The sequence below is a fragment of the Perca flavescens genome, chromosome 22 (assembly GCF_004354835.1).
Source record: "Perca flavescens isolate YP-PL-M2 chromosome 22, PFLA_1.0, whole genome shotgun sequence".
Taxonomy (NCBI): Eukaryota; Metazoa; Chordata; class Actinopteri; order Perciformes; family Percidae; genus Perca; species Perca flavescens.
Genome location: NC_041352.1, coordinates 17,948,044 through 17,973,015, shown reverse-complemented (window position 1 = coordinate 17,973,015; position 24,972 = coordinate 17,948,044). Strand labels below are relative to the sequence as shown.

The following is a 24,972-nucleotide window of genomic DNA, read 5'->3' as shown; positions in this document are numbered from 1 at the left end:
TTTTATCACAAAAGTAAAAACAAGACGTAAACACACCGTACCTCACTGGGAGACTTTTTTTTTTTTGTTCCTGCTTGTGGTCCCATTACACTCACGCCTAAAGAAGCCCTGACTTCACCTTCTGGCCAGCTGCTGTTCTACTAGCTTCTGTGACTCAGTGTAATCTCTCACTGAACATTTCTTTTAGCAGTCTTTCTGAACACATTAAATGAGTCCCTAGGGTGTACTATCCATATTCTTAGACACATGTACTGCAGCACTGGCTATTAGAAGGACTTTAAGTTAAATAACAGTTAATGAGCTAACATTTTGCTTAAGCATTAGTAAAAATAGGAGTTTGCAGATGCTATCCAGTCCTGAGTACTGCCTGCAGGCTACCTTTCAGGAGTTTTGAGATTGCCCTGTGGCTAAAGTATAAAATAACCAAAGCATGGAGTTTACATTTCAGTAACTTCATAACTATTTTTACTATTTCTGACTTGATATGTATAAGGAAGCTGGATTTTACAAGACAACCCGGGCGGTTTTAAGAACCACTCACACAAGAGCTGGAAAGAGTTCAAACTGGGTACACACCAGCTCAGTTTTATAACACTTGGACCTATGGGGGTTCTGCCAAAATAATGCTTTTCCTCTGCAGCCCTGTTGCAATTCCAACTTCTTTGCATGTGTGTTTTACGGTTCATTTTGCCACAGTATGATGCAATGAATCTTCCAGAAGGCCAGTTCATGAACAGAACATGTGGAAAAGGCCCAGAAATTTCTGTTTGGGAGTCCGCTTGTTGTTAGTTTCAGTTTCCAGGCTAGTGCACGTGTGAGTGTCAGTGAAAGAAGCAATGTGCCCTAGGTGTAGCCTATGGTTTGGTCTGTGAACGTGAAGTCAAAGTGTCTTTGTACTCTGCAATGCTGAACTGTACGTTCCGTGTCTGGAAATGTGTCCCATTTCATTTGATGTGTGAACATTTCCTGTCAAACAGTAAAAGATCTTTTCTACTTCCAGTCTGCAAACGAAAGAATACTTTTCTATTACTTTTGAAGTATTCAACCTAAAGGAATTGATGTGATATAAAGTGTTAATTAATGAGCTTTAGAAGTGCTGGTAGGCTGACTTTGTTACCTTTGGACAGAGACAGAGCTCTTTCTCCCGGTTTCCAGTCTTGCTAAGTTAAGCTAGCCGGAGACTGGTGGTAGCTTCATACTTAACTTAACTTAACAGATAGACATGAGAGAGTTAACAATCTTCTCATCTAACTCTCAGCAAATAAGCATATTCCCCAAAATGTCTTGTTTTGCTATAAGTTCTATATAGATGGGATTTAAACTAGTGGCTAACTGTTATACCAGGAAGGCCAATATTAGTGCTAATTGGGCCATAAATAAAAGGCTCTGCCTGCGTCTTCATTTGGAGGGATGGATGGATTTGAAAAAGCTCATCTTGCCTTTCTGGTGATTTGAAAGCCTTGTGACTGGACTGTTGTCTTAACTGTTGGGAATAAACAGCTGGGGTGCAGCTTCCCAGCAGAGGAGCCCATGCAGTTCCCAGTTAGAGGATGTGTCCCCCTGGCGAAGCTGGTGGTAGAAGTGGGCTGATTCCCTGGAATCCCAGACACATTCCAGAGGAAATGAACGCTGGTGTCGCCTGTGGGGGCGTGAAGAGCCTCCCTGCCACAGCGTCTGTCTACTCCGGGCTGTCTTTGATCCGCCTGTTTACTGAAGACCCCCCTTCCAGGTCACTTCCTGTCCCCTAGGGCCCTTACCAGTGTCTCCCCATGTACCTCCAACCTCTGTGTCTGTCATTGACTACCCACTCCATCTTTGCTGAATCAATGTTTCTTCCTCCCTCCTCCTGTCTCTTTCGCAGTGCCTACCTTTTTCTCTTTGTCTCTAACTCGAAATTTAGTTCCAGTCCAACTCCAAATTCTGCTTTTTCTATGTCTCGCTTCCTTCTGTCACACTCTAAATCTGTCCTATCCCAAGAGATTACATTAATTGAGTCCAGCATTATTACATGCCTACAAGACATGTAGACACATCTCTTATAGTATCTGTCAGGGGTTTCCTTTCTGATCCCTTTTATATATGATGTCTGTGGTTGCAGGCAATTCTGGTCTGTTAATAAAGGACAGAGCCTGTGATGAGACTATGACACTGACCTTTGTCCTACCTGTCCTGTTTTTCTTCCAGTGGTGCAAAGAGTTGACAGTGTGTCTGAAGGTATTGCAAACTATGGAGGAAAGATAAAAGCTGTTGAGACTGATTTGAAAAAGCTCGGTAAGTATCTGGGTTTAAATTGAAGTGAAAGCTACAGTGAGGGCCTGAAACATTTTTGTAATTTATTGTACAAATCTCCGTCATCAGATGATCAAGCAGGGGAGAAGTCGGAGAATACCACCATAGAGATCCAGGCATTTAAGAACAATATCTGGACACTCCAGAGGCAGCTGTCTGCGGTGGAGGAACACATCCACAGCGATCAAGTTAAGCTGGGTCAGCTGCAGAGCATTGGCACAGACATTCAGAAAAGCCAGGGCTCCATTCAGGGACTGCTGGACAGCAACACAGCCACCTTGCACTCTGTAAATGGCACCCTGCAGTCTTATGGCGGCACCATTGGGGGTCTGCAGGACGACACAGCCCGGCTGCAGAGAGAACTCCAGCAGCAGGTGAAACTTCAGGACCAGGCGCTGCTCAGCATCAGCAGCCTCAACTTCACACAGGCCCAGCAGAGAGGCCTCATCGCCGTTCTGCAGCGCTCAGTGGATGACACCAGCCAGGCCATCCAGAAAATGCGCAATGACTTTCAGAGCCTCGAGCAGAAGGCCCGCCAGGCGCACTCTGATACCGAGTGGCTTCGTAATAAGGTGGAAAACCTGCAGGTCATGGCCGGTAACACCTCGGCTCTAGCAAAATCCAACAACGACAGCCTGGAGGAGGTGGGATCGCAGCTGGCTTTCATGGCCAACCAGCTCCAGAACACCAGCAGCCTGGCTGATGCTCACGACCAGACCCTGAGGGAGATCATGGACCGGCAGAGGGACTTCGGTAACCTCACGTCCACCAAGTTTGACCGGCTGGAGGTGCGCCTGGATGAGTCGGAGCAGAGCATGGACCGCGTGACCGGCAACATCAGCTTCACCACGCAGCTCCTGGGCGCCATCAACCTCAACCTGAACGACTTGCGCACGTGCTCCGAGACCGTCGGCCGTCACTCGGACTTCTTGCTGAACCTCAACAGCAGCATGACCGACATGAGGACAGACGCAGCCGGTCTGAGGTCCCAGCAGGAAGAGCTGGCAGCACGGGTGGACAAGGAGGTCACCAGCCTCTCTATTGTCATGGAGGAGATGAAGCTGGTGGACAACAAGCACTCCCAACTAATAACCAATTTCACTATTTTACAGGGTGAGGGATGCAGTGTTGTACTCATGAAATGTTTGTTTTAAAGTTAAAGACTTCAGTTAGATGAGAAGATCAATACTATAATATAGCTTTGGTGTCAATCTTCTCATCTAACTCTCAGCAAATAAGCATTTTTGTCAATGTGGCACTATTCTTTTTAAAATATGTCCACTAACTTACAGTTTGTCTCATTTTTCAGGTCCACCTGGTCCCAGAGGACCAAGGGGGGACAAAGGACCTCAGGGACCATCTGGTCAGCCTGGCCAGAAGGGAGAGAAAGGGGAAAATGGTGTTCCAGGGATACGAGGACCCAGAGGAGAGCAGGGTTTCCCCGGACCATCAGGTCTGCCAGGGTTAAAAGGCCTGCCAGGCGTATCTGGCAGCCCCGGATCCAAGGGCTCCCGAGGGTCAGGAGGAAGGGCCGGACCTCCTGGAGCTAAGGGAGAGCCAGGTACTGCCGGTCTGCCTGGAAGAGACGGACAGCCTGGTCCTCAGGGGGCACAGGGCCCACCGGGTATCAGAGGTGCAATGGGACCAGTTGGTGAGCAAGGGCCAAGGGGACTGCTGGGACCAGTGGGGCCCCCGGGGCCACCAGGACCACCGGGACAACCAGGGATTCCAATCCGGGCTCCGTTAATTCCTTTGGGCCCTGTGTCTCTGCAGGATGAGGCAGTAGCTCCTACACTCTGGGCCCCAGGTACGACTTTAAGTCTTATCACCAGTTTTAACGTTTCTGTTGCAGTTTTACATTTCAACACTTTGCTAGAATCAATTTACGAGATCCGGAAGTATTGAACTTAATCAGCTAGCATCAGTGCACATTACTCAACTAGAATATTCCCACGATGGCATTTGTTTTTTATAAAAAAAAAGAATACAATATTACTCAGAATGAATGGCGCGATAAAAGAATAGTTTAACATTTTGTGAAATAGCGTATTCACTTTCTTGCTGAGAGTTAGATGAGATGATTGATACCACTCTAATGTCTGTACGGTAAACGTTAGGTTAGAGCCAGCAGCTGGTTAGCTTAGCTTAGCATAAAGACTGAAAATGGGGAAAAAGCTAGCCTGGCTAACAAAATCCGTATAAATATGACAGTGGTATAATTTTCTTGGCAAGAAAGCAAATAATTTCCCAAATTTTTTTTATAATGAATACTATTTAGTACAGTTTTTGACACTGTTTTACAGGATGCCCTACTGAGTGGGTGAACTACAGAGACAAGTGCTACTTTTTCTCTAAGGACCTTCACAGTTTCGATGACGCAAAGGCAACCTGCAAAACAACGTCAGCTTCATTGTTGATCATCAACGATATGGAGGAACAGGTGACTATTTATGATTGTATCATTAGCGGTTACATGTTGCCAGTCCGACATGCTTCTATTCAGACATGCCGCTATTCCGCCATGCTGCTATTCCCTAACCCTAACCCCTAACCCTAATGGAAACAAAAATTGTCAGAGTGGTGGGATGTTTGAAAACAATGGAAGTGCCGCCACTCCGACAATTAGACGTCAGTGTCGGAGTGGGGGAATGTCGGAATGGATGGCGGAACCCATCTTTAGCATGTAAAGAATGAAATCCATTAAAATCAATATATACTGGAAGGGAAGGTCGCCCTTGCTCTGTAATGTGTGAGGTAACTTCTCAGTTGGGACTTTTTCTTTCCTCTTGTGATCTCAGAAATGGCTGAAGAAGCAGACCTTTGGAAAGGGCTACTTCTGGATGGGTCTGACCGACAGAGAGGAGGAAAACGTTTGGCGCTGGCTGGATGGGACTGAACCTGCTTTCACGTCAGTATTACATCAGAAAATACCTCCATCATAGGGAACATCTTATCCTGTATGGACGTAGGTGCTGTTTCTCTGATGGATATTCTGTTTCAGAGCTGTGCAAAACACTGCCTTCCAATCATAATAATTAGAAGCGGTAGGTTTTCACTTACACCAAATAAACATGCAAAGTCCTGTGATATTTTCTGATTGCTTTGAAATGCAAAGCATGCAAAGCTCAACTATCCTATTCCAGCTGCCCATTCAAACAAAACAAATACTTTCACATTCAGAGCAGCCAATCAGAGCAGTGCACTCTCTCGCAACAAGAGCAAAAATCCAACATTTAGACAAACATTAAAGCTTACAGAACTGCACATAAAGGATAAAGATACAATAATGAAATTCATCAAACCAACATTGAATAGAATCTGAACACAGCAATATGTCATAAAAGCCTAGTTAACCTCAAAGATCTCCACTCCAAACAGACAGACAAATCAAAAGAAATCAGATCAGGTTCAGGTTACTGTATTGGTACCCGTAGGTAAACTAGGTTTACAGTCTAAGAGGCCAGACATCCTTAAAACTTTGTAGACCACCACATAACATGCAACACACAAAACATCAAAACATATAAACAGACAATGGAACATGGATAAAAAACAGTACATGACCACACTGACTTGTGCAGTTATATGCAGAAATTCTACAGCTAGTACATGACCAAGGTGATTGTGCGTTGTGTGCAAGTAATTCTACAGTTTGTGTAACAGAGTGATTTCCGCTGGGACAAAACTGTTTTTAAATCTTGTAGTTCTACAACCAGGGACCATTAGCCTCCGTCCAGAGGGGAGATAATGGAATCCCCTATTCAAAGGGAGTAGGCTATCTTTTCAGATGGTCATACTTCATATCACATCATATCAGATGATCCAACTTCAATTCCTGCTCTTTTCCAGCGCTGTAGTTTTCCACCAGACTCTTAGAATAAATACTGTAAATCTAAAGTGTGATCGCCCCCTGTTGTTTGCCTGCAGGAAGTGGAAGCCTGGTCAGCCTGACGACTGGGGCCATGGACATGAAATGGGAGAAGACTGTGCGGGACTCATCCATGAAGGGTTGTGGAATGATTTCTTCTGTGAAGATCTCATAAGCTACATCTGTGAGAAGGAAATGGAGACCTGTACGTCTGTTTTTGTCTTCTTTTTTTTCCTGTCCAAATGTCACTGTATCAAGGGGGGGATTTCCTCAGAGGTGTCCTAATGTCATTCTGTGTATTTTTCTGCAGCAAGATTGCCTGAATCGTAGCGATGTCTTGAAAGGGAGCTTGCAGTGAGCAGCTAGACACGTGGCACTGGTCCACCGACACGGCGCATGGAGAGTCCGTACGGAGAGAGCAAAGGGACAATTTTGAAACGAGCCCAGGGCTGCAACAGCAAACATCTCTCCAATGCTGAAGAGACGCCTTTCTCCTCCAAAGTAAACCCAGTCCAACATCACCAGCAAGTGCAATACAGAAGGGCAATCACAGAAGGAGGACTTTTATTTTTTAAAGTACCAAATCACCAATCATTTGATATATATATTTTTTATGATTATTTGAAATACATTTTATAAATCTGTATTCCACGTGCAACTGAATATCTGAATGTATATTTCATTCAGATATTAAGTTTTGTAGGAAATTATAAATTCTATGAAGCCAAGTGGACTTACTGTTGTGCTTTTTATAACATGTAATTGCCTTAAAATGAAAAGGTGCAAAATGATGCGCAAAAAAACATGAAATGTCGCTGATATGCTATCTTTGGGGAACCTGTTATCTAACCTCATGAATGTCTATATAGCATTTTCATTTATACGAGTAGAAACCAAAGGAAGTATTTACACATAAATACAGAAAAATGTCACAATCAGCTTGAGTTTTAGTTCAAGACTGAACGTTTACAGTTTAATACTCAGTGTATGATACAGTATTTTGTGATTATGAGATTTATTTTTCACTATTACAGACGTACATATGTTTATGAATATGAATCTGTGGATGCTACCTACAAATATAAAATGTGCCATTTTCTGCACTCAGGTACTGTTTCCTGTTAAGAAAAACACTTAAACAACACTACAAAAGATGAAGGAAACACTCACAAATAAATATGTAAAAACTAAACGAGGTGTTTGTATTTGTTGGCTTATTTCTACATTTTTATGCAGGTCCAGATAAACAGATCTGGTAGCAGATGGCTTATCTGTCTGCATAAGTGTGAAGTTCATCACAAAACTCTCCATTGTAGAATTTAGTTTATTGATTTTGCACAAAAAAAGTATTTTCACATTTCTATTGTTCTTTTCTTGAAAAATAACTTTTTTTCCAGCAATTTTTGTGATATTTACTTTTATTGTTTCTCTCCTCTCTAACCCAGATTATAAGCAAACATTTTGCTTTTCTTAGATAACCATGGGCTATGCAACATTTCCTCTCAATCATTTCACATCCTGTTTTCCTACTCAATCACAGTCAATCCTTCAGCTGCACAGAAGACTGAAATGATCTTACAATAGCACCTTTAGCAGGAGGGAATCTAACTACCTTTCTATTAACATGGACATGAGATTCTTTATGTTAAAAAACAAACAACAGCGACTGAAGACTGCGAGTGCTCACAAAAATCTAAATTTTAGTCTCACCTACAGCAGTCTAGAAAAAGCTGCTACTTTTCGAAGACTCAAATCGGTTTAAGATGTTCTCTTGTAAATTAACATTTGACATAGTAAACATCAAAGCAACATAGAATAAAGCAGGAGCCAAGCAGAGAAAATGTTAAGTTCGAGCTGCGCTCTAAGTGATACATTATGTGAATAAATTAAGAAATATGCTATTAACCGCTCATTTCACATTGCATCATTTACAAACATACACAAAAGAAGCAGCATATTGTCTAAATGTAGATTTATTGTTGAGGTATGATAGAACTATGAATAATTTCTCATTTTAAACCTTGTTTTGTACAGCCACGCTTCTTCTGTATAAAATAATTTCTGTGGAATACACTTAAAAAATTAGAATGCTAATTGGGTTGCTTGGGGGATGAAGTTTGGACAACTCAGGAGACACAATTAACAATCTTCCTCCCATGTTTCATTTCACATTTTCCTGGAAGCCTTCCTCTCTTATCCTTCACACAGGTGTTATGACTCTGCTGTGGCTCATGTTTTTCAGTGCAACAAGGTGCAGTAAGGCTGGTGAGCGAATAAAGGACTGTGTGCTGAGACATAACTTCAAGGCTTCTGTCTCAAGCTCCAGCAACGCTGGGACTGTAAACATGTTTCCAATATTACCATTCAGATAGGAATTAATCCTGTAAAGACTTAGTATCAGTTATTATTGCTCAGTACTGGTGAACTCCTTTCTTCCTGATTGTTATTGCTCTTGTTGGACAGGTCGTCATCTGTGCGGCTCTTCCCGTCCCGTACAATGAAGAACGTAACAGGCCGATGGTGCTGAAGAGGAGGTGGAGATGAAGTTGGGGGGGGTGAGGGTGATGGTGGAGGCAGGCTGGCTGGCTCAAACGAAGGCATAAGGTGGTGGCTGGTCTAGTCGTCCTTCTCCACTATGACCTCCCCATGAAGCACCCTTCTCCTCTGCCGCAGCATGTGGAAGAAGAGCTGAGGAAACACTGGGGAAAATAAAACAGGATCAATGAACCCAGACTGAATTGCCAATGAAAAGCAGGACACCAAGAAGCATTTTCAAGACATGCAAAACTTAATGTTGTGAATAATGTTACATTCCATTGAAGAAAGTCGTTCTTATCAGTTTAACTTGTATCCTAAATTGCAACACTGTTTTCCTATCTGTGTGGACAAACCTTGGGACAATCCTTCTGCCCATCCTGACTCTTGTGTATCTTACTACACGTCATCTAAATGAATGTAGCGATTGTTAGAAAATATGTATATCATTGTGTGTCTCATTAAGCCTTTAGAACATTGTGAACTGAAGCCTGCTTCGTGTAGCTTTGTTCTCCGAGGTCTAGATGATAGGATTCGAACCACAAAACAATCCTGGTCGTATTGTTTCGCAACACTTAATATTAAATGTGTTATGTGCAATATTTATGTATTATGTATGCGATTTAATACAACATCTGAAACTACAGCAACTTTCTCAACATTTGTTTGTTATCAACACCTTAAAAGTACCATTTACTGCATTGATGTTGTGCTGTATTGGATTATTGCCTACTGTTATGTTATGATCTCCATCCCCTTGTATATAACAATTTCACTCTGCACAAAGATGCTATATGTAGCATTTTAACATCAGTTAATACCATTTACATTTGCAGATGTGGAATTGTGTTTTGCTGCTTTATACTGTAGCATGAAAAACAAAGATGGCCCCTGGTCTCGCAAACATTTAAAGGAATAGTTTGACGTTTTGGTAAATACGCTCATTTGTTTTTCTTGCCAAGTTGATTGAGAAGATATAGATAAAATACCACTCTCATGGCTGTAGGCTAAATGTAAAGCTAGAGCCAGAAGATGGTTAGCCTAGCAGTGACTTCCTGGAGTCTTGTCGTCACCCCAACAAAATGAGACTCCAGAAAATCACAGCAACTCTTCGTTTTTGCTCTAAACAAACTAGATATAATGTGTTAATTAGTGAGCTTTGAGGTGCTGGTAGATGTATTTTGTTACCTTTGGACAGAGCCAGGCTAGCTGTTTTCCTGTTTCCAGTCTTTATGCTAAGCTAAGCAAACCGTCTCCTGGCTCCATCGTCATATTTAACGTGTAGATATGAGAGTGATATTGATCCTTTCAACCAACCTCAGTCTCTCATTGCCACAGAACAAAATTGGGGTTAAAAGGACATGTGGGATACTACACACTTGGCTCCTAAATGTTGGCATGCTTTTTAGACCCTGCTGTCACAATACCACAAAAGAAGCCATCTCTAAAGTCTCATGTAGTGGAAGATGCACAGATGAATCATCAATAGAGGGGTCATCTATCCTGGGTCATCTTCCTCTATATGTTTTATCAAAAAGGGGAAAAGTGTGGGGAGTAAAAACGCTCCTTACGTGGGATGTAGGACAACATGGCGATGATTAGGCAGTAGTAGTAGTCGAACGACACGTTATACTTGTTGGGGAGCCTCATGGAGTACATTCCAGATCTGCGTACGAACGGCAGAGCAGCATAAATGGTCAGCAGTTCTCCGGCGACTCCCAGGGGATACAAGACGATGAAGAGGTTGTATCTGGGAAGGAAAAGATGTCTGCGGTCACACACGGGCAACTAACACTCCTGCAGTATAAGTTTGCGAATGTTAAAACACTCACATGGTTAGATGTCTACACACACAATCTACACTCAAACTGTAACAGTGCAAACTTTAGAGGATGAGTTTAACAATCAAGGCATGCTCCTTAAAATCTTCTTTTAAATTGTAAGTACACTCACGCAAAGTTAGCATAAGCAACCATTCATAGGAGTTTTCTGGTTTTCTCCCTAGTCTAATTTCATGTTTTAAACCTGCTTTAGACCGGTAATCAGACAAAATCCATTCAGTCCCTTTCATATTTTGTTAAACTGTGCTGTTTTCCTGGAGTTGGTGCACTGCACTTTTGACAACTTTTAACATTTGAGACTTAAATGTTTGCAGCCAAACAGCAACTGACAAGTCAAGAAGCTACAAAAATCACATCGACGTCCATGTTTGCCTATAGTTAATTTTACTTGGGTTTGAATTCCCAACATTGATCAGGTATTCAATGCTGAGCCAGCCTTCAATCATGGATATTGAGGATTCACCACCACAAAAATGGAAAAGGAAAGCCATTCTATCAATGGGGAGCCAAGACAAATAAGTTGACGTAAAGTAGAATGATATCCAGGTCATCCAAAAAGGGGAACTAACTCCCTAAAATCTAATCTATATAGAGTGCCTCTATACTACGTATTTAAAAAAAGCCACTACTGACGATGGGCGCTGACTAAAACATGGACTGGCTGGTTATGCCTTGTGAAAAGGGATGTGATTTGGCAGATGTTGTAGTGGGCAAAGCTGCAGGATCAGGTTGTGGCTGCAGTTTGAGCCTTTAACAACTGTCAGTGCACTAGGCTAAATGGTTGATTACTACAGTGACAATGGATACATTTTTGATTAAACGTAGACGCTTAAATGCATGCACAGACAGTTGAAGAAAGTTAGCTTTACTTTATAACTTGGTAAACATACAAAAATATGTTTCCGAATGTGTTATAAAATCACTAAAGTTCAGAATAGAGCTGCTCTTCATAAAATCATTCACAATCTTCTTGGCTTTCTGTTACAACTGCCTGTCACACATAATTGTGACGTGCCTGGCTCTCTTTGTGACAACACACAGACTCTATTACGATATATGGCATGACTCGGGGCTATAGAAATCCTGTATTTAGTTGAGACCACAGCAAAGGCTCGGGGGAGCGTCTCGGCGGATGTGAGAGAAAAGTTGGGTGAACATTCCATGACCAAAACAGATGGTCTTAAAAACATGAGCAGCTGAACATGAGCCCCTCTCGGAGGGGGGGTCTCCTTCATGCTTAAAGACAGCAGTTAAGGGTGGGGGCAGGGAGGAGAGTGGCATTCGATATATGAGAATCAAAACCCCAAACAAAAGAGTAACTGGCACAGAACTTATAATCCTACGACGCACTGAAGTAGCAGAAAAATTCACATTCTGAAGTCTGCAGAGACAGAACAGTGTCTCACCTAGTGAATGAGTTGTACACGTCACTATTCTGAAGTGAGATAGTCTCTCTCTTGGCTGTGAGAGGCCAAGCCTGTGTTGGACAGCTATCAATGTGTACAGCTGATGTTCCTCCCGACGGCTCCAGTTTCAGCGGAGCTACTGTAGCAGAGAGACTGCCACGTCACAAGAGCTCTTCATACAGTAGTAGGCAGACATTATGTCACTCTAGAGCTGAGAAACGTGTTGATCGTCATCACATTTCACTGATAATCATGACAGTGGTTTCATGTTTTATGTTTTTTTGTGCTGATAATCAAGTCTTTGACATTAAAACAACAATTTTTGGATTGCTGTCCTTGTCAGAAATAGTTTAAAAAATCTACGCCATTATCAATCATACTTCAGTCTATTTTTTTATATAATAATTAAAACATCTAAATAAGCGCTAAAATTATTAAATGTCAACTTTCTTTTTCTCCAGCATCAGTCATGTTAGCCTTTGGTTCATCCACCATTGACAAGAGAATGGCTAATGAGGTGCTAATCAATAAACACACACATGCTTCTCCCCTCTGTGTGAGTTAGGCGATACTTAAAACACACGCACACACACACACACACACACACACACACACACACACACACACACACACACACACACACACACACACACACACACACACACACACACACACACACGGCTGCACTACTTCCTGATGTAAAGCCGGTCTAGGCCCGGGGAGGGCTGCATGCCAGAGGTGAAATCGCCAGATCAGTGCCGACATGCTCAGATAACAATGTCCGACACAGTAATGAGAGTTAAAGCTCATCCCAGCCACGGGGTAACGGCATCTCCACCTGGCCCATTTGATGAAGTAAGGCAGGTGGTGGAGCAGGTTGAATGTGTAGTAGGAATATCTGGTAATCTCTGTGATCGTCCACACAACCAGGAATAGGATTACGCTTTCTTCATTCTGGATCTTCATTTAAATCGTGAAAAAAATGGCAAATATACAGAGGAAGGAGAAAGTAACTTGTTTAGATGAGTCAAACCAGATAAGTGCAAATGTGGGACAGCAATGATTGTAAAAACAAAACAAATAAAACTATAATAAAGCACATGGGTTCTTGCCATTTTCATGTAACAGATGCTTAAAATATACACAGAAAAAAATGTCCAGTAAACCCTATGAGACCTTTTGTTATGGAATGCTATTAATATGTATGCTGTGTGTGTAAAGTTAATAATATTGAAGTGAAGTTTGTGATTAAAATAGTAATAGTTTTTTTTCACAGACAGCAAAGAAAATAACCAAATATTATGCAATTCTTCATTCTATTTTGCTTGTACAACTAAATAAAACCACAGTAGCAGAAGAGTCTGTGCTGTGCTGTGCTGTGCTGTGATTGTCACCTGTCTGATGCTGTTGGTGATGAACCAAACCATGAAAATCCGTGAACACACTTGCACCCCGGTTACAATCACAGAAGTCCTCACAATCCCTGCAGCAGAGCAGGAGAAAGAAAACAACAACCGTTAACAAATGCAGAGATGGTGGCACAATAATATACATGTGTTTATATTTTAACAGAAATGATAAGTCATAAACAAAAATCATCACATACCGATGGCACAATGTCCCACCTGTAAGACAAGAAACATAAAAATCGATTAATTACCCTCATCTGCAGTACCTAATTAAAATCACTGTCATTTCTCACTGCAACAAACTATTTTATCAGGTCATGCTACGACAGCAAACACTATTCCACTCAAATTCTTACCTCAACTAATGCAAAGGTCTGGAAAAACTTGAGTGTCCTTGCTATACTTCTGTACAAACCCTTTCGTGTGCCTTTCTGGATGTAGAAGCGTATCATTGCCATGGCCAAAACCAGCCACCTGCAGAAACAAAACAATATATTACATAATGGCACCACTTAGTGCAAGATGGATGGTGAAAGAGTTTCCCATGTCCCTGGTAGAAACTGAAAACCGTGTTATTGAGCTCTGCATATATTGTGCACAGTGTACATTTTGACATGGCAAATGCTATTTATTTTTTAAACTCAAATTCTAAACCTACTGCATCTTCTCACAGCTACATTTACTTCTCACATACCAGTTACATGCACTTTTCTGCGTCTGACAACCGCTGAGGACATTTTATCTGGCTCCTCCTGCACTTTCTTGTAGTGTAAATCAACAATGAAAGATAGAAAATGTGCACGTTATGCACAGTCCGAGCAGCAGCAAACTTGTTACTAGCCTACAGCGACAATTGATATTTAGTGGTAACTATTGACTTGATAAAACAAGGCGTAATGGCATAATTACACTGGTAAAATCATGGCTAAAGTTTGAGACGACAAAAGTGTTTTGTGTTTCAATTTTAGTACTTTCACCAAAAGAAGAGATGTGGCATTACACATCTACTACAGTAGAAGCATAACAATGAGCCCATGGTATTATACATAAAAAGTTAACCTAACTACCCATTAGTCCTTGCAACATTTGTGACTTTTGTAAAACATATTAGAATATTAACACATTACCAAAAACTTAACCCTCATCCCAATTTCAGCAGTTTCAAGTTTAAAAGAGTTGTACTTATTTGTAATTATTTTCACTTTCTCTACAATTCTCCTTTATGACAAACATGTCAACAGTAACCAACCCTTCATATGAGACGATGCAAAAATGATATTCCTTCACTTAGACTTGAAAATGTCTGAGTAAAGGCAGCTAAACAGCTGAGGGGAGCTCCTGAACTCATGTGGATGTATGTAAATTGAACGTGAAATACTACCAAAATGTAATCCAGGTGTAACATTCAAAAATCCTTTGAACAAAATTGTTGCGTCGTCTCCCCTTATACAAAACACAATCAAAGTGAAGCTAAACAGGAGGAGACTCTTTATAACAAACTACAAAATTATTATCTCACTTAACTGTTAACGGGATCAATTAACAACCTAGAGTTAATGGCAGGAATGGATACAGGGCTGCAACTCATTGATTAATCTGCTTATTATTTTCTCAAGTAATCGTTTTGACTAAATATTACCAAAAAAAAAAGCAATACGAAAAAGGCCTATTATACTGTCTTAGAGCGACATTTTCAAGTTCCTATTTTGCTTAACACAATGACCTATCAGCTCTGATTGGATACTTAAAATGTGGGCTGCTCTGATAAATTGTGTTCTGTATCATGTTATTTGTTTGAGTATGTGAAAACCAGTTCAGTTGATGTCAGTGTGATCATTACACATGAGGTCAAACTAAAAATGTCATCTTTAGCTGGCATATTGAAATCATCTCTTCAGAATCAGACAGGCATTGTTTTTGCATATATTCAAACAAAACGTTATGTATATATATATATATATATATATATATATATATATATATATATATATATATATAAAAATAACAATCATTTTAAAATAAATCTCACAATATGATACTGCATATTGTAGAAGTTAATGATGACATGTTTGTATGACTATGAAAGTATTGATCCCTGCATGTTGTGTTGATGTACCTTAACATTAGCCTAATGCCTTAATTGCAGTGTTGGAATGTAACTAAGAACATTTACTGTAGTAATGCATTATTTATTAATAATGTAATAAAGAGTAGTATAACAGACACTGGGCCATGTTTCAATGCATTGAGTAGGTCTACATTAACTTTTAATACTTTACTATACTTTCTAGCATTTTCCTGCTTATACTTTTAGATGAGTAACGTTTTAATTGCAGGACTTTTAGTTATAACAGAGTATCTCTAGACTGTGGTATTGTTACAATTACTGAAGTAAAAGTACTTTTCCCACCACTGCAAACTTTAAGCACGTCGTCTAATAGGGCCGGGCGATAGGGAGAAAATCAGATATCACAATATTCTAGACCAAATACCTTGATTGATATTGGGGCAATATTTTAGGGTTGACAATTGGTGCTTTAACAAAATATCTTTACACTCAGATTTTAGATAAATAATCATCAGTAATGTGGACATAATGTCTAAGTGGTGAAAAGGCAAATAATAGAACAGCTAGAACAGTCTGGTAAGTTCAGAAAAGTACATAACTTTACTGTAATGCAGCCTTTAAAACCAGTAAAAGACAACGCCTATGTCATATCACGATATTACGATATCCAAAATCTAAGACGATATCTAGTCTCATATCACGATATTGATATAATATTGATATATTGCCCAGCCCTATCGTCTAATCATTATTGATCCGGTGAGTGCCACTGATTGGACAGCTCTGTTATAGCCTATTCATAGCTGAAGTGACATGAGCAAACAAGTATGGATTCCCATGTTTGTCCTGTCAGTTTATCATATAGCCTAAACACGATACGAAATGCTCTGTTTGAAACTCACAAATGTTATGCTGTTATTAACAAATCTGCCCATTGAGCATTTCAGTGTCCCAGACCTGAGCTCCAGTGTCAGCGCACTCCGGCTATACTTATCACTGCAACTGTCTGCCGCACTGTGGGCCTTGACGCTGACACCATCCAGTCAGCCCTATTTGGACACGGCTGCAGCGCAAGCCTGTCACTTTAACCAAACGCCATTCATTCATTTTCTGACAATCGCACAGATACCCCTTATATTTCTATATATTTTAAAATATCAAATGGTTTACTCAAGTGTTCCCCAACTCGTGTGAGCTGCTAAACTGAGCGAGCTGAACAGGCACTTTCGGCTTGCCACAGAGACACTGTAGTCCTATAAACAGCAACACGCGCTTACAGTTTTTTAGGGAGCGGCTAATTTATAGACTTTTCTTATTAATAGCCGGGCGGGGCGGATAAACGCACGTACCCGGCGGTCATGGCGATGTTGTAGAAAGTGAGCCATGCGGTAGCGAGGGCGCTTTTCGTTTTCTTCTTGTTGTTGTTTTCCTTCTCCTCAACCGTGCCGTCCTCCTCGCTGTATGCCATGGTACCGGGGGCAGGGTGGGGAAGTCAGGAAGGGAGCTGACAGCTGGGGCTGGTAGGGAGGGGAGCAGTATGGTCATCCATCCTGCTCCCCTATCTCGCGGGACTAGTGCAACAAGTGCGTGGCCTGCCGGTGGGCCAGGAGCTATTAGTATAGTGATAAAAATAAAAAAAAATAAAAATAAAATAACTGTATATTAGTGTTGTTCAGTGGTGGAAGAAGTTGCATAGGCTACTCAGATCGTATAGCCTACTTAAAAGTAGCAATACATCAGTGAAGAAAACTATGTTACAATTAAAGGCCGTGCATTGACAATGTAATTTAAGTAAAAGTATGTAGGCCTAAGTATTATCAGGAAATACTCAAAGTATTAAAAGTAGGCCTAAGTATCACTCCTTAATTGATCTATTAGTCCTAAGTGTGAACTAATGTATAAAGTCATAGTTAGCCTAATGGTGAGCAACAGTAATTCATCATAGCTATTCTGTATTACTTTCAAGGCCTATATGATTTGTACCCTTATTAAAAAAGTGTTACTGAATAGTTTTAAAAATGGTGTTTTAATTATGGTGGCTTGAGGACGATATTTGGGTGATAGCTGCATGCTGAGAGTGGAATACAACAATGCGCATGCCCACAGCTAATTACCTGTAACCCAGCTGCAATTTGAACAGGCTTATTGCCAAGTGCTGTGGACGTCATTTTCAGGTAGTTGTTGGAGTTTCCGCGATCACCATCGACGTGGATTATTTTCTACAGCAAAAAAAACCTATTTTCAGGCACCACACCCTTATCCTATCTATTCACTTCTGTGCAGTCTTTAAAATTTATTTTACTGCATTATAATTCAGAGTCAAATATTGTATTTTTTACTAATTGTTTACAATTGTGTTTAGTGATGTTTTTTTTTAATTTACTTATCTTGTTTGTTTGTTTCTTTCTTTCTTTCTTTTGTTTGTAAAGCGTCTTTGAGGTCCATGTAAAGCGCTATATAAAACTTATGTATTATTATTATTATTATTATTATTATTATTATTATTAAAATGTGTTTTTTTTTTTTAAGAAAAACTTGAGATGAGACGCCTCGGTGCCATCCAGCCGTCGGATTTTGTTATAAACCAAACCTCTGGTAAAATCAGATTTCACGTGCAGTTGTTCTCCAGCCAAAAAATGGCTATAACTGCTAGCTTGTCAGGGAAGAGGCTCTTTTTGCTTCCCGTGTTAATTATTCAGAAGATGGCATCTTTCTGAGAGGATTACCAAACATGAAAGTAGCAGGACAACGCGGTAAAGTTGGACATTGCAGAGCAAACAGTATAACAGCACTTTGAGGAGAACAGGTATGTGCTCAGTCTGATTTTCACCTGTGTTAAACTTTGTGGGAAATTTGAAGTAGCACATTATGTCAAAGAGACATTAGAGTGCATCATAGAGAAGGCATACATTTTGTAGTGGAAAATACATAGATTTCTATCAAATAAGGCCTGTACTGTACCTTCCTCTACAGCACTGTGGAGGAGGGTCTGGCTAGGCCACACAGCATTCCGGGATGCAAAATTACGAATCCCACTAGGGCCACGCCAAGACCCGCCCTACGAAGCAGCTCGATTGGTTGGGGTTAGGCATTTCACCTCCAGTGGTTAGGGTTAGTGTTGGGGATTTGGTCAGGGGATAGGACCTGTACATGTAAGCATGGACGCCTGGCTAGTAGTGTGTGAATGCTATTGAAGCGAGGGTCTTGGCGTGGCCATAGTGGGAAAAAAAATCACTTCTGGGATGGGAGAAAAACGTGCTCTGGTTTATTGCCATGTCTTTAAACCAATCACAATTGTCTTGGGCGGTGCTAAGCGCCTGCTGCAAAATAGCCTCGGGAAGGAACTTGTTGTTTTAGTTGTGCAACAGAAAACTCAGATTGGACAGATAGTCTAACTAGCTGTCGGGATTCACCCTGCAGAGATCTGAGGAGCAGTTAACCATAGCTAGGGTCCCAAAGAAATCCAAGCAATTGTCCCGAATCGTGCCCTAATTGTCCTGAAAATTAGAGCAAAGTCTCATGAGCAGACTCTCAGTCCGAACATTAAAAACTGTTCATGGTGGTTTTTAATTGAGTCGTGCTGCAGCCGGCTCCCGTCATCACTTGAGTTCATGATTTTAATGATTTTTTATTTGTATTTTCAAACAGAAAGACAGTTGAGTTTCTGAATAGAAATAATTCATGTTACAAGTCAACACCAAACTTTCTCTTAATTATTACCTTGAAATTGTATGAACAGGGTCACAGCGTGAAAGATAGTGTGCATGGATGCATGGATTTTGGACTAAAAGAGACCAACGATAAAACAACTTAATTCATCTTTTCAGTTCATGCTTTTGTTCGGCTAGCCTGAGGGCATGTTGCTGGCTTTTTGTCATGAAGTATTAATCAATTTATCTTAATTTGTTGAAAAGAAAATACATGTTGAAGCAGTGTTTTTGAGCCTTTGATATGTTTCAAGTATTTGTAACCTCATTGTGTAGTATCTGATATTTAACAGTTATCACATTTTGCCACTAGATGGTAATGTTTAAATATGAGAAGAGCCACAATTGCCTTGGATGTTGCTTTTACTGTGAGTCCATTTATGTTTGCTGGTTTTGGAGAATGTTCAGGTAGAATATACGGTATAACTAATGCAAAGCTATGTATTTTAGATGCTCCGAATAATGTAGGTAATCTATTATGTGTAGCTGATTGATAAGGTGGGATTTTAGCTTTAAAAGCACTGATTAAAGTTTTTTTTTTTTGACTAAATCATCCCACTGAGATGTCTGTAGTACAAACATATCCTTCAGGGTGTGGAGTGAGACAGCCTTTGTTTTTTATCCTGTATATAAAGAGAGTAAAGAGCCAGTCACATCACCGTTACACCGAGGTATACAATGCCTAGTGCAGTGTAAGCAGTTGGGTGAGCAGAGAGCCAGGGCTGTGGTGTGTGGAAAATGCTAGTGGAGGCAGACAATGCACTGGTCCGAGGCCTGACCATCCCTCAGAGGGACAGGGGTTGCCTCACTGCGACAACAGCCCCGTCTCCCTCCCTTCTTTTTCTTTTTTTGAGCTCCACAGCATGGGCTCGGGGAGGACGCTGAAGTTCGCCCTGTGCGAGGTGCTGCAGTTTGCAGGCCTGTGCGTGCCACTCTTCATCGTCATGCAGAGGTTTGCCATCATCGTAGCAAAGGTCAAAACGTCGGCGCGGCCCCCCGGAGACGGCAGCACGGCCTACTGGTTGATCGTGGCCTCCTCCATTGCCTATGTCACCTCCACCGCCCTGCTGGTCTGGGTACCCATGAAGTATATGGTCTTTGCAAAGAAGAAGTTTCTCATTGGGAGGAAGAAGTGGTGAGTTTCTCCTGAGGTCAGGGGCCTCAGAGGTTCTTAGCTGTGTATGGTCAGCAGCCAGGACGGCAGTGCAGCACTGACTGAGATCTGACCAGCTGGTTTGTCTGTGGCTGGTTTGGACAGCACTAGGCTGATGAATACCATGAGTTAGCAAGTCCTGCAACTGCCTTTTGTCTTCCTTCCTTACTTCTTTCCCTTCCTTTGTCTTTGTATCAGGAGGCCTGTGGCTCTCGTATATGTGATCCTGTCCACATTGCCCTGCTTTGCCTTTCTCATCGCCAGCTCTGAGGTACAACATGTTGTGGAGTGTTTGACATTTGTTTCATTTGTTTTATCAGTCTCTGATTATGAACTTTGATCCTTATGTTGATACATTTGTAATGGATCCTTTTGTAGTTCTTTTTGATGATTGCGTTTATCATCCAAACAAAGCTTCTTGGAACTTAAAAAATACCCGCCACAACTTTACATTTGGGACCTAAGTTATTTAAATGTTGTTGGTGAGTGGAATCACGGTGCAAGACATATGTGAGTGGAATAAAGGTGATGATTTGTGAGGAACCTTTTGGTTCTCAGGGGATGAATATGGATAAGGAGCCACTGATAAGCAGCTTGGTTCCTCTTCCTGTCCAAACTGCCCTTGTCAAATCATCTGTCCATGAGGCACATTTTCACTTCCTCACTGGCTGCAGCCCAGGTCCTATTTGCTGTTTTATGTGGCCCTTTCTAGAGCCCAAGCTGACCTTTTGACCCTTGCTTATCTGGTGTATTTTACATAAGAGTCATAAATTCTGCTAAGATGACCAGCTTGTCTGCTTTGATCTGTGTCCTGTTGGTATGAAGTCCTGACTCAGGCAAATACCAGCGCTGCAAGTGATTTAGACCACAGACCCAGTACTAGAGGAGGTCAGACATGTATATGTGAATGCTTGCAGGGCTCAAGGCTAACTTTTTAAAGTGGTTGCCAGCTTGGCAACCAGGCATCAGCTTTTGGTTGCCGAAATTGACAATACGGTTGCCATGTTTTAAACTGCCTATATTTGGAGCAATTCATTTGTCATGTAACTATACCACACATTTTAATAATGTTGCAATATCATTTCCCATCCCTCTCAAATAGAAAACTCATGGATCGGATCAAGGTTTTGAGTCACGGATCGGATCAATTTTCGAATCAGCACAAAAAAGGGGGGAATTTAAATGATGTAATAACAATAACGTTTAACAATAATTACTTATTTCACCAGAAAATTGCTGTTAAAATACAAAAACAGATGAGAAAAGGGTATTTTTCAATAACTTTGAATGCACCACAAGGTTCACTAGTTTTTAACTAAATACAACATTTTGTCCTGTCTGTGTTGTTTCTCTCCGGCAACAGCAGTGACCAAGTGCTAGTTTGTCTTTTAGCTCATAGCTTTAGCGGCAGATGGTTGTACGTCCCGCTGTTGAAAAAATACAGTCACGCTTTTAGTTTAGCTGTCAGCATTTTAACCGTGTTTAATCCAGTTACTACTGTAGCTAACAGTAGGCTAACGTTACCTGCTGCCAAGTGTGACGTGTTAATAGTGTTTACTAGCGTGACATGCAGCGATGTTTCTGTTGCCTGTAACGTCTGTTTCGGAGCATCAGAGAACAGGGCAGACATTTAAGTGCCACCACAATGAGGCACCGAAATCCACGTTGCCATTCCGTCTGGTAGATACCAGGCACCGGTGCCATATTAGCACCACATTTTAACATGCGCACGTGTGTGGAAAACGGTCTCACAGCAGCTGAAATGTTGTGTTGCTGCACGAAAGTAGCGTTTACACTTTACGGAGACAACCAAATAAAATCTTGCCTTCTTTTGAAATATGATTTTCCAGGTTTGTAAATTTTGATTTGTTTTTGTATATAAAAAAAAAACACAAATATTGAATAGGTGGTTGCCAAAGGGGGCAACCAGAGGCCACGCGGTTGCCAATTTTACTCAATGTGGTTGCCAAGGGCAACCGGGCAACCGTTACTGTCGAGCCCTGGCCTGGTGCAGAGGTCCTTTTATTGTTGATGTCAATTGTAGGGTTCTATATTGATTGGAAGTGAGTAAGTAATCAGATGAAATGTTCTAGTATGTTCAATTTATGATTTTCTGGCTGTTTGCCCAGGTTCAGATAAATAACCACATGACACATGATACGTTCACGGAGCTCCCTGTATCACTAGTGCTCTTCTCTCTCATCTGTATTGACGTTGTGGAAAGGATACGCCACTGCAGACTGACCGGCCAGGGTGAGCGCCGCTCTCTGAACCCATTACACAAATCACTAACTGAGTGCTTTAGATCCTGAACTTTCCCCTGCCAACTTCTGTAGTGATACCAGCCCAGCTTTACATTACAGGAGCTTGGAGGCAACAAATACAGCTAACAGTTCTTTAAATAATTGATCCAGAACCATGTGAACTTCTTATTCTTTGGCTCTGTGCCCGCAGTTGAAAAATATTGATGCACCTGAGGAAATGAGCAGGACATTTGTTAGCCATTTCTTGTAACACAGTGCTGAACTGACAGAACTTCAGCAGTGTGTTTCTAAAGGGAAGCATTGACGTGGTCTGAGTACATTTCTTGGAAAACCCAATCCTTTTGAGAATTTTCAGCGTCATCTGTCTCAGGACGTTTGGGCTTCAACAACACAGCAGAATAGTGTTTGCATTTTTATTATCACAAGATTTGATGGTGGGTCTTTGGCCAAACAATATTCAGAATAAAATTATGATTGTTGTTTGGCTAATTTTCAAAAACAACCCCCACGGACACCAAACTATATGAAGATAAGCAACATATAAAAGGTCTTTTCAGATTTGCTTTGCTCTGACTTTCTCTCCCCAGGTAATGACATGGAGAGAGATGCTGACATCCCCTCCACTGTCCTCACACATGTGGAACAGGTAACACCAGTCACACCTATCACTCCAGCTGCATCGGGGCCAGCTGTGCCCGGGCAAGCTAGGCCAAATCCTATGCCACCCGGAGCAAACCAGCACAATGACAGGAACCAGAATGGAGCAGGGGCTCGACCAGAGACCAACGGCACAGTCCCGGGGATACCAGGTAATCCTGGGAGACCATTTAGCATCTCTGGATTGAGCTCACAATCAGCGAGCACCACAGCGTACCGCATATCTCCGTACTCCTACACGGGTCCACTGAGATTCCTGTGTGCCAGCGATGCCCGAGCGGATGTGTTTGTGGACAGCTTTATGTTCTGGATGGACACAGTAGAGATGGTGAGGGTGGCAGGACATCCCCTTGTCTACTACTCAGGCTGGGTGTTCCCCATCTACATCTTCAGCTACCTGTCTTGCCTGCGGGTGGTGGTCATGCCCCACAGCCCCCTGCTTCCCTCACTAGGAGTGGCCGTGCAGGACTTTCCCTTCTTCTTTGTGCGTGTTGGCCTCATTGCCTTCTTTGGCTTTGTCACACCCCTCCTCTATCTGATGAAGAACCTGCTGGTCTGCCTGGCCTTTGTCTATTTCAACTTCATGACCAGGCTGAGGATCTTCAACACAGAGAGGATGTTCTTTTGAGACCAGCACTTCAGGCAAAGACAGAGCACATTAAAACATATATTACAAGCAGAAGGTTGGCACAAAGGATGCAAAGATTCAGGAGGAGGTCGCACGAGCTGACTTCATAAGTTCAAACTTAGTTATAACTTAAGTGTTTACTAAGGGCAGATTCTCTAATATATTGAGATTTGTTCCTAAATATTCACACCCAGTAACTGCCAGGTGTAACCGTTACAGCTAACTGAACCAACTAATAAAAATAACGTTAGTCGACACAGAAGAGATATTTTGTTAAAATGCATGATGGTACTTTTTACAGGCCAAAAGGGAGCTCTTAGGCAATGTTTTCCCATTTAAGGTGTCAAATGACTGTTGTGTTATGTATTATTTACTTTAATGTTCAAGCATACTTTTTTTTTTTTTTTTTTTTTTACCCTCACCAAGCATGGCACTTTGGGAATGTACCTGTAATGTAATTTGAGAGTTTATAGCAGATTTCTTTTTCTACCATCATAAAGTGCAGTGAATATGTAAAAGCATAAATACATGTTGTTTAGATTAGGTTTTTCTTTGCTAAGTTATATTTACAAAAGAGAAACAAAGTGTGAGTTTGTATCGTTGATACATATATTTTGGTAAGATTAATAAAGACAACCATTTAAACATATGTTTTAAGTTTCAGTAGTGTGATTTATCATGTATGCAGAGTTTTAGAACTCAAATCAAATGTTTTACACAGGAATTCATCCCATTTTTTTTTCCCAATCACTCCTCATAAGAACAGGTTTCCTGTCATTATTCTGCAAAACATTCTCATCACATGCCTTCTCGCAATCCTACATTGTCCAGAGCACAAGAGAACAATAGCGCTGACAGCTAGAAGACACATTGTCATTCATTACACCTGTTAAATCTGACGCAATTCAAAACAACAGCCCTGCAAGAAACATACTACCTTTTGTGAAGGTAATCATTTACAGGGTGGGTCAAAATGGCATGAACAAAAGAATGCAATTAATTACAATGATGAGGTTAAACAAGATATTTATTGCTGGGCTGTTTGCATAAAATTGTACGTGTATTCATAATGTTACGTCCACTTTCCAGTATTATGATAGTTCTCTTGTACTGACGCTTGTTCTATGCCTCTTGTAAGAAGATCAGT

At 41.3% G+C, this 24,972-nt stretch overlaps 3 protein-coding genes across 3 annotated transcripts in view; 2 read left to right on the top strand and 1 right to left on the bottom strand.

The window, feature by feature from the left end:
- Positions 1 to 7,349, top strand: part of LOC114549651 (collectin-12) — a 45,579-nt gene extending 38,230 nt beyond the window's left edge. The window contains exons 4-10 of the mRNA XM_028570044.1: positions 2,185 to 2,271; positions 2,359 to 3,402; positions 3,599 to 4,096; positions 4,593 to 4,729; positions 5,088 to 5,197; positions 6,217 to 6,362; positions 6,468 to 7,349. Of these exons, the coding sequence (XP_028425845.1) occupies positions 2,185 to 2,271; positions 2,359 to 3,402; positions 3,599 to 4,096; positions 4,593 to 4,729; positions 5,088 to 5,197; positions 6,217 to 6,362; positions 6,468 to 6,487 (2,042 nt within the window). The 3' untranslated portion in view covers positions 6,488 to 7,349. The remainder of the gene's footprint in view (positions 1 to 2,184; positions 2,272 to 2,358; positions 3,403 to 3,598; positions 4,097 to 4,592; positions 4,730 to 5,087; positions 5,198 to 6,216; positions 6,363 to 6,467) is intronic.
- A 114-nt stretch (positions 7,350 to 7,463) lies between these two features.
- Positions 7,464 to 16,992, bottom strand: hacd1 (3-hydroxyacyl-CoA dehydratase 1). Its single transcript, XM_028570047.1, has 7 exons — positions 16,766 to 16,992; positions 13,705 to 13,822; positions 13,546 to 13,564; positions 13,334 to 13,422; positions 12,778 to 12,899; positions 10,264 to 10,442; positions 7,464 to 8,856 (listed from the first exon to the last, which is right to left on the bottom strand). The coding sequence occupies exons 1-7, from the start codon at positions 16,882 to 16,884 to the stop codon at positions 8,774 to 8,776; spliced, it is 729 nt and encodes a 242-aa protein (XP_028425848.1). The 5' UTR covers positions 16,885 to 16,992; the 3' UTR covers positions 7,464 to 8,773.
- A 2,845-nt stretch (positions 16,993 to 19,837) lies between these two features.
- LOC114549654 (transmembrane protein 236) lies at positions 19,838 to 24,474 on the top strand. The gene is made up of 4 exons (XM_028570048.1): positions 19,838 to 20,258; positions 20,475 to 20,547; positions 22,406 to 22,529; positions 23,128 to 24,474. Exons 1-4 carry the CDS (start codon positions 19,987 to 19,989, stop codon positions 23,823 to 23,825), a joined length of 1,167 nt encoding a protein of 388 aa, XP_028425849.1. The 5' UTR covers positions 19,838 to 19,986; the 3' UTR covers positions 23,826 to 24,474.
- The last annotated feature ends 498 nt before the right edge of the window (positions 24,475 to 24,972 follow it).